Source organism: Arachis hypogaea, chromosome 12, assembly GCF_003086295.3.
Source record: "Arachis hypogaea cultivar Tifrunner chromosome 12, arahy.Tifrunner.gnm2.J5K5, whole genome shotgun sequence".
Taxonomy (NCBI): domain Eukaryota; kingdom Viridiplantae; phylum Streptophyta; class Magnoliopsida; order Fabales; family Fabaceae; genus Arachis; species Arachis hypogaea.
Genome location: NC_092047.1, coordinates 103592275 through 103603679, shown reverse-complemented (window position 1 = coordinate 103603679; position 11405 = coordinate 103592275). Strand labels below are relative to the sequence as shown.

At 33.7% G+C, this 11405-nt stretch overlaps 1 protein-coding gene across 1 annotated transcript; it reads right to left on the bottom strand.

Annotated features, from left to right (window-relative positions):
• Positions 1 to 3703: 3703 nt before the first annotated feature.
• On the bottom strand, positions 3704 to 4906 carry LOC140176832 (uncharacterized). Its single transcript, XM_072208386.1, has one exon. The coding sequence runs from the start codon at positions 4904 to 4906 to the stop codon at positions 3704 to 3706; it is 1203 nt and encodes a 400-aa protein (XP_072064487.1).
• Between the last annotated feature and the right edge of the window lie 6499 nt (positions 4907 to 11405).

Genomic DNA, 11405 nt, shown 5'->3' with positions numbered 1-11405 from the left:
AATGGAAAATATAAAAGTATATGTGGGATTCATATTAAAATTTTCTCATCAAAGTTGAGAAGAAAACTTAGATGGAAGTGAAAAATGAGTAAAATTACAATTTTGTCTTTATAATATTAGTATATTATAATTTATAAAAGGTATTAATGTAATTTTATTTTGGTATAATTTTCTCTCTTCTTATTTTTTCTTTCATCTAAACAAAAGAAAAATTTCCTTCTACTTTCTTTCTTTCCATTTTCTCTTCATCCAAATAACACGAAAAAAATTAACTTTTCCTTCTATTTTCTTTTCTCTCATTTTCTTCCCACCTATTTTCTTTCTACCCATTTTTCACTTTACATCCAAACAATGTCTAAAGAAAGCATTTTTTTTTCAGTACAAAAAAAAAATATTCTATTCATTATTAATTAAAAATAATTAACTTTTTATTTATTATTTTTTATATCAATTGTTCAAATTTAAAATTTATCATTTAGATTTTAGGATTTTGAGTTCAAAATTTTAGAACTTAAAATTTAATATTTAGAATTTAGAGTTAAGAATTTAAGATTTAATATTTAAATTTTAAAATTTTAAAAAATGTATTATTTATCTTTTTTTAGAATATATTAGCATTCACCTATATTTTAATTCAGGGTAAAGTATACTTTTTGTCCCTAGAGTTTGATAAAAGTTTCAAAAATATTCCTAAGTTTTATTTTGTTTTAATTTTGTCCCAAAAATTTTTTATTTGCATCAAATATACCCTCGACGGCTAAATTTTCAAAAAATTTAAAACTAATCTAACAATAATACATGAAAATTATGCTTGATTTACTTGTATTGAAAGTTGTTCTTATGAAATTGTTGTTGAGTTGGTTTTAATATTTTTTGAAAAATTAGCCATCAAGGGTATATTTTATGCAAATCGAAAACTTATAGGACAAAATTGAAACAAAATAAAACTTAGGAGTATTTTTAAAATTTTTGTCAAACTTTAGAAACAAAAAGTATATTTTACCCTTTAATTCACTTGTTCTCAGTATTTAATTTGTATACATTGTATAAAAAAAAGAAAAAAAGAAAAAAAAAAAGAGATCAAGAAAGAAAATAAAGAAGTTAAGACTACACTTTAATACCGGAAATGTGCATTCTAATTTCCAACAGTTTAATATTTTTTCTTTTTTCTTTTTTTTTTTTCAATTAAACACACAGCTTTTTTTTTTTTCCAAAGATAAATATTATTTTATTAATATAAAATAAAAGTGTTTCCATAAGGAAGTACAAAAGAATTGGGTATTCCCATTTATCATCAGCTGTGACTGAAAGACTAAGAGCTTAAAGAAGAGTAAAGTAAGAGTAAAGAAAAAGTAGCATCTATCAGGTATGGTTCACGAGTTCACGCACTAAATTGCTAGCTTCTTTCACTGTCTCTGGTGCTGAGCTTATTACCTTCTCAAAAACACACCGATTCCTCGCTTTCCAAGTGCTCCAACACAGCGCCGCTATGAGGAGGGTCTTTTGTCTACCGTCGAATTGAGCCCTACCCAGGATAAGACTCGTTGCCACCAATTGAAAAAAGTTTCTTCTTCTCTCATCCATAGGTCAGGGGTTATTAAGCTTAGGCTCCATATTATTGAAGACAGGGGGCATTGGAACAAAGCATGAGAAATTGATTCAGCCTTCAACATGCATCTTGGACAAGTGGCAGGAGTGGATGCGAACCGGCTGTGAACTTGTTGCAACACCGGAAGCTTTTCATGAAGACTTTTCCATAGAAAAATCTTAATTTTATGTGGTAATTTCAACTCCCAAATGCTATTCCAGACTCTGTTGTGTATGTTCTGGGACCTCAATGAAGTATGAGAATGAAAGAATCCATAAGCAATTTTGTATTCTGACCCAACTTCATATATACCAGATTTTGTCCAGCACCAATTAACTTCATCCTCCTCCTCTGTTGGTTTGATTGAAAAAATTTTATTGCAGATATCAACTGAAAAAATCGACTCAATCAGATTTTTATTCCAACTTCTATCAGGATTTAGTAACGCACTAACGTAATACACTTGCATATTTGGCGGGATTGTGAGTGCATTTTGAAGGACATTAAGGGGCACTGGTGGTGGGAGCCAGGGGTCATGGAAGATGCGAACATTAATGCCAGAGCCTATTTTCCATAACAAGCCTTTTTCGATCACCTTGCGCCCTTCAAGAACACTTCTCCAACCCCACGACGGTACGCTTCCTATCTCTGCATGTAGAAAATCTGTATATCTGAAATATTTAGCTTTGAGCATTCTTGATATAGTAGAATTAGGGTATTTCATTAGACGCCAACATTGCTTGCCCAATAAAGCCAAATTTTGCGCCCTTAGATCCTTGATCCCCAGCCCTCCATCTTTCTTTGGTCTTGTCATTGTGTCCCATTTAATCCAAACCATTCTTCGTTCTGCGCCTTTTTGACCCCACAAAAATTGCGAGAGCATGCTATGAATCTCAGTCAACAGCGTGTCCGGGAGCTTGAAACAAGAGAGTGTATAAATAGGAATCGCCTCCCCCACCGCTCTCAATAGCGTGTGCCTGCCACCTGATGACAATATACTTCTTTTCCAACCCATAATCCTCTTCTGAACTTTATCCTTGATAGCTCCAAAGGTTGCTTTCTTTGATTTTTGAACTATAGATGGCAGTCCCAGATATTTGTCTTGTGCTCCAATATGTTCAATATTTAGTGTCTGAGCAACTGCTAGTCTTGTGTTCTGAGGAGTGTTGTGACTGAAAAAGATAGCCGACTTATTCAAATTGACTTTTTGCCCACTAAAACCCTCATAGGTCTCTAGCAATTCTAGAATGCTTTGGCTTGTATTAGGTGCGCTCTTGCAAAAAAGGATTGAATCATCAGCAAACAAAAGGTGATTAATTGTTTGGCATCTCCGATTAACTTGAACTCCTTGAATTAATCTGTTTTGCTCTGCCTTGTGTAGTAAGAAGGAAAGTCCTTCTGCACAAAAAAGAAAGAGATATGGAGATAGGGGGTCACCCTGTCGGATGCCCCTATTTGGCCTAAAATAGCCAAATGGTTGACCTTCCACAACAACAGAGTAAGAAACAGTCGTTACCAATTCCTTAGTCCAGTTAATCCATTTAGCATCAAACCCCAACTTATCCATAATATACCATAAAAAATGCCATTCAACCCTATCATAAGCCTTGCTCATGTCTAGTTTAATAGCCATCTCATGCTCTGCCCCACTTCTCTTATTTTTCAAATAGTGCATACATTCGTGGGCAATTAGAATATTATCTGAAATGAGTCTTCCTTTGAGAAACGCACTCTGATTTGGACTTATAATTTTATTCATAATACCTTGTAATCGGTGCACCATAACTTTAGAAATAATTTTATACATAACTGAAGACAAACTGATCGGTCGTACCTGAGTCATGTCACTGGCATCTGGCACCTTTGGAATCAAACAAATTTGAGTATGATTGAAGCTTTTTAAAATTCTGCCACTGTGAAAGAAACTTCTCACTGCCTTAAAAACGTCACCTCCAACTATATCCCAGAAAAAGTGAAAAAATTTAGCTGTAAACCCGTCATCACCAGGAGCACTCTGAGCATGAACACTAAATGTAGCTCTTTTGACCTCGTCCATAGTTACTGGCCTTTGGAGCCTACGGTTCATGGAAGCTGTAACCTTAGACTCCAAATCCTCTAAGTATGGATTCGGATCAGCCTACTGGCCTTTGCAATATCCTCCGGTTTCGATGCAATCTCATTGTCCCTCCCCACTAATCTCCAAATTCTGTTCCTTCGCATCCTTGATTGAAATTTCTGGTGAAAGAATCTAGTGTTCTGATCTCCTTGTTTTAGCCACTTGATTCTAGATTTTTCTCGCCAATAGCTCTCTTCTTTCAAATATGCCAGCTCCAACTTCTCTTCCAAACTGGTAACCTCCTCTCCCCCATTGATTCCAGCCACCCGCAACTCCTCTAGTTTAGCTTGAAGGTCCTTAATTTCTTTCTGGGAGTTTGCTTTGTGAGTTTTCTGCCATTGAACTAGTCTATGTCTACAAACTTTCAACTTTTGGGCCAAGGAGAACATAGCCGAGCCTACAACTTCCATTCTCCACACTTCACTGACAATTCTCTTGACATCCTCTTCTCCACACCAACGTTCATGGTATTTAAACCGCCTTTTACTATGCCAGGATTGAGGTTCGGCTTCCATCAAAATTGGAGCATGATCCGAGCCTGACTCTGTGAGCCTGTGCACCACTGCATTCGGAAACTTCAACTTCCATTCCATCCCAACTAAATAGCGGTCAAGCCTCTCCTTCACCAAATCCTCTCCTTGTCTTCGATTTGTCCACGTGAAAGGGTGCCCCACCATTCCAATATCCACCAATTCGTTACTGTCAATAAAATTAGTGAATGTTGCAATGGTGGTTGCTGATTTTTGGCCTCCACCCTCCTTTTCCGCTTGGCTTGTTATAGCATTAAAATCGCCTGCTATTACCACTTTTCCTTCCATGTGTTGGCTCATTGTTATAAGCTCCTCAAACTGTAAGGATCGAATTTGTTCTGAACAACTCAAATGGACACCAATGAACGCCCATACCTCACTGCTTCCGACTTCCTTAATTTCGGCTGCCACAAAGAATTCTCCACTGCTAATAATTTGAACACTGATGCTGTCCTTCCAAGCTAGCACAAGTCCTCCTGCCACTCCTGCCGGGTTAACAATATGCCAGTTTTCGTAGCCGCATATCCGAAGTTTTGCTTCCACCTGTCGAGATTGGTTCTTTGTTTCACTTATAAACACAATCTCGGGGGAGTGGGATTTACAGATCCCTTTTAAGGTGTGAATTGTCAGGGGTCTCCCCAAACCCCGACAATTCCAAACTATAGTTCTCATGGCGCCTTGGGTGCCATTTGTAGGCTGGCACCCTCCACCATCTGTTCAACTGCATTTTCATCCTATGTTCTTGCTTTCTTTGTAGTTACTTCAGCTATACCACTCATCAACCTTTTTTTGGGTTCACTTTTAGTATCTGACTCTGCAGCACCTTATCTTGCTAACCTTTTCCACTTCCTACCTTTTTCTGTGGTGAGACACTCCCCAATAGCGAATTGCATAAGCTGCCCTTCATCCTCCTTGGTATTGGACTGACCAGCTATGATAACCTCCATGCATTCTGTTCTAGAATTGGCTGATTGAGGTGACTCAGGTGCTGCCTTGTTACCAGTGTCTTGTAGTTTCAAACTTTGTTTCCCTTCTTGCATTGACATCCCTGCAAATTCTTCCAATAAGCAGTTTAAGACCGGTTTTTTCTTACGTTGAGTGGCCTTATTCTGGTTTTGGGTTGAGTTGTTGAATGTTATTTCTCCTTCAGAGTAGATTCGCGTTCCCACTTGGCTAGCTTTAACCCATTCGCCAATGTCATCCTCTTTTACCATCTCACTCTCTGTGTCCTTCAGCAGATCATGGCAGTTTTTCACCTCGTGCCCCAATTTTGCGCAATAGGTACAGAACTTTCCAAGTCTCTCATAGCGCAGTGCCACTTCTACCTCCTTTTTATTAGGTCCTGCCACTATTAACTGATCTCTCACTTGCCTGGCAGCATCGATATTGATTTTGGCTTTCACAATCCTAGTTTCTCTGCCTCGCATCTGAAATTTACCTACCTCCAACACTGTGCCCAGATTCTCTCCCAATTTACGTCCAACTTCGAGGGTTTTAAACGATTCTGGCAAACCCCAAAATTGAACCCAAACTGGAAAATTGGAAATAATCTCTTCATCACGGTTCTGATCTTCCTTCCATCTCTTGACATGGAGTACATAATTTTTGAATAGCCATGGAGAACCACGTTCAACACGCAAGACATCCACTTCTTTATTAAAAAAGAATTGGAAGGAATTATCCTCTTTATCACTCACGCTAAATCCTTCCGGGTTTCCCCATATAGCCTTTAAAGCATTCCCCATGGTTCCAATTGAGAAGGTTTTGGAAGCAAAGAGTCTGCCATAGAGACTATTGGAGCAAGCGTTAATACCTTTTGATATGTCTGCCTCTTCTAGTAGAATCACATTCCTACCTCCTTTCAGGTTGTCTTCCTCGATCCGATCTTCATCCCTCGTTGTCTCAGCCATGCAGATTACGTAGACTTGTATTGAGATTTAATTGATCTTGACAATGTAGCCTTGACGGCACTAGGAACTCCGTTAAGAAACCCTAACAGAGCACTAAGAAACCCTAACAGAGCACAAAAAATACCCTCTTAATTAAACACACAGCTTAGTTGTTAAATATTATGCATAACTCATTTGAACTTGAGCTTCTCGTATTCCTATCTTTTGTAAAATAAAAATACTTTAGGTCTTTGTTAAATAATATTTAGTCCTCGGATGATAAAATTAAAATCATAACACATTTAGTATTTTAAAGATTTTGAATTACACTAAATTAATTGATCATTATTAAAGTGCTATGATTTGATCTTTTAAATACTAAAATGTTAGTAAAAACCAAATCTTTTAGAGACCAAAGTGTTATTATTGATAGAAATAAAATACATAATTTTTTTACTTATAAGAATGAGAGAAGTAATAACATTTATTCTCAAATAAATAGCAACAACAATAATAATAGTAGTGAAAAAATTCACAAAAAATTTAAAAATAGAGACAAAAACATAAAATTTTTAATGTGAGAAAATTCTCTTCAATATAAAAAGTAAAAATTACGAATCATTAAGATCGGAAAAATAGTTTTACTATTATCAAAATAGAGTACAATAGATTGATCAGAGTCACAAATCACTATACAAAATATGGGATTTGGATCCTCTAAATTTTGAATTTTACTTTAGAGAGTAAAGTGTGATCTCTCACTATTTATTTCATAGGTGGAACCAAGAGAAAATATGAAAAAGAAATCATTCAAAGGTGAGAGATCATATTTTATTCTCTAAAGTAAAAATTCAAAATTTAGAGGATTTAAATTAAAAATGTGTATACAACAAGCCAAACAACAGATTTTTTATTTTAATAAATAAATTAATATAATAATTACTGAAATAAATAATTTAAAAAATATTTACCGAAATAAATATCCCTCTCTTATCTCGTTCCATGAACGAGATAATTTTGCACGGATCTCGTTTACAGTGTAAACGAGATATGTGTAGAACTGCTACTACATGGCCAATATCTCTAACTACAGATCTCATATTGAAGATCTGAACAATAAAAATAAATAACCAGGTGTCTAAAATATACTATCCAAATTTGGGCTTGATCCAATGGTTAACATATCTGTAGCGATCCATTTACAAAGACAGCTTTGTGTATGTGCGAAAATTCTCTCTCTTCTCTTCTCTCTAGTGTTTGATGTTCTCTCTCAAATAAGACCTCTCTCTTACAATCCTAACTTAACTTCAGTTACTTCACTCCTAATAAAGAACAACCATGAGTTTGGATACTACTAACATTTAGACTTTTTCTCCATATAGGAAGAAAGTCCAAAAACCCAACAAATCTCCCCTTCACAACTATGTGAAGGTAACCGCCAATCTGTCGATTAAGCAATAAGTTTCAAACTTCTATTTTGGTAATATCTTGATCATCATATCAAAACTATTCTCCTCAGTGTGAACTTTTTCAAGTCCCAATAACTCAGTATCTAAAACATCATGTATTCAATGATACCTCATATCAATATGTTTGGATCGAGAATGAAAAGTAAAATTTTTACCAAAATGTATAACACTTTAACTATTACAAAACAATATATACCTCTCTTGAGAAAATTCAAGTTTCTTAAAAAAAATTTCATCCAAAGCATCTTATTACGCGCTTTGATAATGACAATAAACTCGGCCTCTATAGTAACAAAGTAACACATTATTGTCCTCACATTCCATAGCTTCTTCAAAATATTTAGGTTCTCCCCCATTAGTCAAGGACACATATCCATCGGTAAATATCACATACTCATAGGAGGATACCTCGTTGAAGGTCGTTGTTCTCTAGTAGACCTCTTAAGATGAAAATCTAGTGGATCTTCAAGTAGTTTAAGTTGATTATCAATATCATCATCAACTGGATCATCATTTAGATCTCTCATTTGTTGATTATATAAGAAACCAAATGCTCATTTTATTGCATATGATCCTGAGCTTGATTCTCTATTAGTTCTAGTGAAGAAAGTGGCTGAACTAGATCTACATTAATCAAGTCACTACTCTCTTATGATTGACTCTTCTCTACTTTATCAATATCTTCAATGATTTGGTCATCAATAAACTCTACATCGCGATTTATTACATGCTTATTAAGCCTGTAACCAAATTCATCCTCACCCAATAAAAATGCATTGTCTTGTCTTCACATCTACTTTAGATCTCTCATTCGTTGGAACATAAATAAATTCTTTACATCCAAAACTTTCAAGTGATTATATGACCAAATTAAAGATGATCTGGAGCATCATTGTCTAAAGTAATTGTAGGACTCAGATTAATAACATAAGTCACTGTAAGTAATGCTTCACCCCAAAAGACTTAAGGTAGCTTAGTTTTAGTAAGTATACACCTAATTCTTTTAATCAATGTTCTATTCATTCTTTTTGCCAAGCCGTTCAACTGAAGTATTTTGTTAGGAGACGTCCTTTTATGTCTATGTCTTGTTGTTTGCAATACTCATTAAATGGTTTACAATCTCACCACTAATGTCAATGTGAATACATTTGAGCTTTTTACTTGTTTCCTTTTTGACCAAAACTTGAAATTGTTTAAACTTTTTTAAAGCTTAGTTATTTATCTTCAAAGCATAAATCTAAAGCTTTCTTAAGTGATCAATAAAATTAATATAGTAAATAGTTCCATTAAAAGAACGTACATTTAAAGGATCAGAAATATCAAAGTGCACCAATTTCAAGAAGTATGATTTTCTTGAAGGTTGATGCTTCTTGAAGGATGTTCTTTGTTTGCACCTATGCAATGAGAATATTTCTCCAACTCTGTATTCTTTAAACTGGAAAAGAACATCCTTTCGAGCCAAACATTTAAGTCTTTTTTCACTAATACGATTAAATTTTCTGTGCCACAAGTTACAAAACCTCTTTACTTTCAACCGCATTCACACTACGTTTTGCAATCATGGCATGCGTCACATACAAACTTGAAATACATTTTCACCAAGTTACCTTTAGTGAGCTTCCACTGTCCAAAGCCGAAAGTATTTACAAAGCCTTCATTATCAAACCTTTTAATTGAAACCAAATTTAAGGAAACATTTGGATCATGTCTAACATCTTTGAGTAGCAACTTCATTCCTATGTTAGTCTCAAGATAAATATTTCTTACACCAATCATCTTGGCCAAACCATCATTACCCATTTTAAGTACTCCAAAATTGTCTGGAGTGTAAGAAGTGAAGAACATATTTTTTGGTGTAACATGTATTGAGACGCCATTATCAATTACCCAGCTAAACTCATCATCAAAAACAAGATTGACCTTGTACTCATAATTAATAATATCAACAATAAGAAGATCATCTGAAATAGAAGATACACGATCATTACTACCATCTTTCTTCTTTCTTGCTTACTTTTGTTCACTTTTCCCAAAGAAAGTAATATATTTGGACATGACCCATTTTATACCGGTAATGACATTCAATATTTTTATATCTTGACTTGGATTTACTCCTACTTTTACCTTTACCCTTTTGACCTTTGTTCGGATTTTTCTTCCTGTTTTCAGTGACTAACATTTCATATTGTGGCGAAAAATTATGCATCTTCTTTCACATCTCTTCATTTAAAATGTCACCTTTAAAAAGTTGCATGATAACTTTACCATTCAGAACAGAATTAGTAAGAAATATATAAAATATCTTTCAAGAATTCGGTAGAATATTTAGCAACCACAATCTTTGAACTTTATCTATCTTCAAATTTGATTCTCATGCTTGACAATTGATAAAAAATCCTTTGAAATTCATCAACATTTCAACAAGTATAATTTATTATTGCCGGACTTGAAAGCATACAAGGATTCAATTTGATTCCATAAAGTCCTAGTATGAGTCTCATTAGCAATGTAATTATAAACATTATCATCCACCTATTGCCTAATAAAATCACACACTTGTTAACGTTCAAACTCTCATTCTTCATCTGTTTTAAACTCTGGTTTCTGTGTAGTAAATATGTGTAAATATAGATTTTTGACAAACAACAAATCTTTCATCTTGTCCTTCTATAGATGGTAATTAGTGTCATTCAAACTTATCATCCCAATAGAATTATTTGCCTCCATCTTTTAAACAAATTATAATCAAATGTCCAAAACTAAGCTCTGATGCCAAATGATAGAAATAAAATACACAATTTTCTACTTGCAAGAATTAGAGGAACAACAACACTCACTCTCAAATAAATGGCAATAGTAATAACACACCAATAACAGCAAAAAAAAAAAATCATAAATAGAAATAAGAATATACCAAGATTTTTAACGTGAAAATCCTCCTTAATATGAAAAGTAAAAATCACAAGACCAAGAAAATAACTTCATTATGATAAAAATATGATAAAAGAGAGCCACAAATTACTGCACAAAATATGCATACAATAAACCAAACAATCTAAGCATCAAAACTTACGAAACAAGAACCAAAAAGATGAAAATTCCACAAAATAGAGTTGCTACTATGTGGCCAACATCTTCAACTACAAACCTCTTATTGAAAATATGAATGGTAAAAACGAAGAACCAAGTGTCTGAAACACACCGTCTAAATTTGAGCTCAATCCAACAGTTAACGAATATGCAGCAACCAATTTCCAGCTTTATGTGTTTACAAAAATATTTTCTCTCTTCTCTTCTCTCTCTAATCTTATAAACTACCTCTCTCTTACAACCCTAACTCAATCATTACCACTTCATTCTCAGTAAAAAAGCAAGAGCAACCATAAATTTAAATACTAATATTTAGAATTTTCTTTTACATAAAAAGAAAACCCAAAAACACAATTATTACGTATTTTTTATTAGTAACTAAAGTGTTAATTCTTTTTTTCTTAATTAACTTTTTTAAGTTGTGCATATTTATTAAGATAATAACATAATTATTAAATTTTATTGAATATTTACAAATTTAACGAAAAAAGATGAAATTATTATCCTTTATTAATTACAATACTTTTTCTCTATATAATTATAATTTGATTATTGTATATGATATTTAAAAATTTAGTTGTGAATATATTTGATTGTATATAGTCTTTATATATATGGTTCATTCATTAAAATTAAATTCAGGGGAAAAAAATTCAGAAATAAAGAGGTTGGCTAATGAATGCACTTGTAACACTTATAAATACTAAAAGCATAAAATTCTGA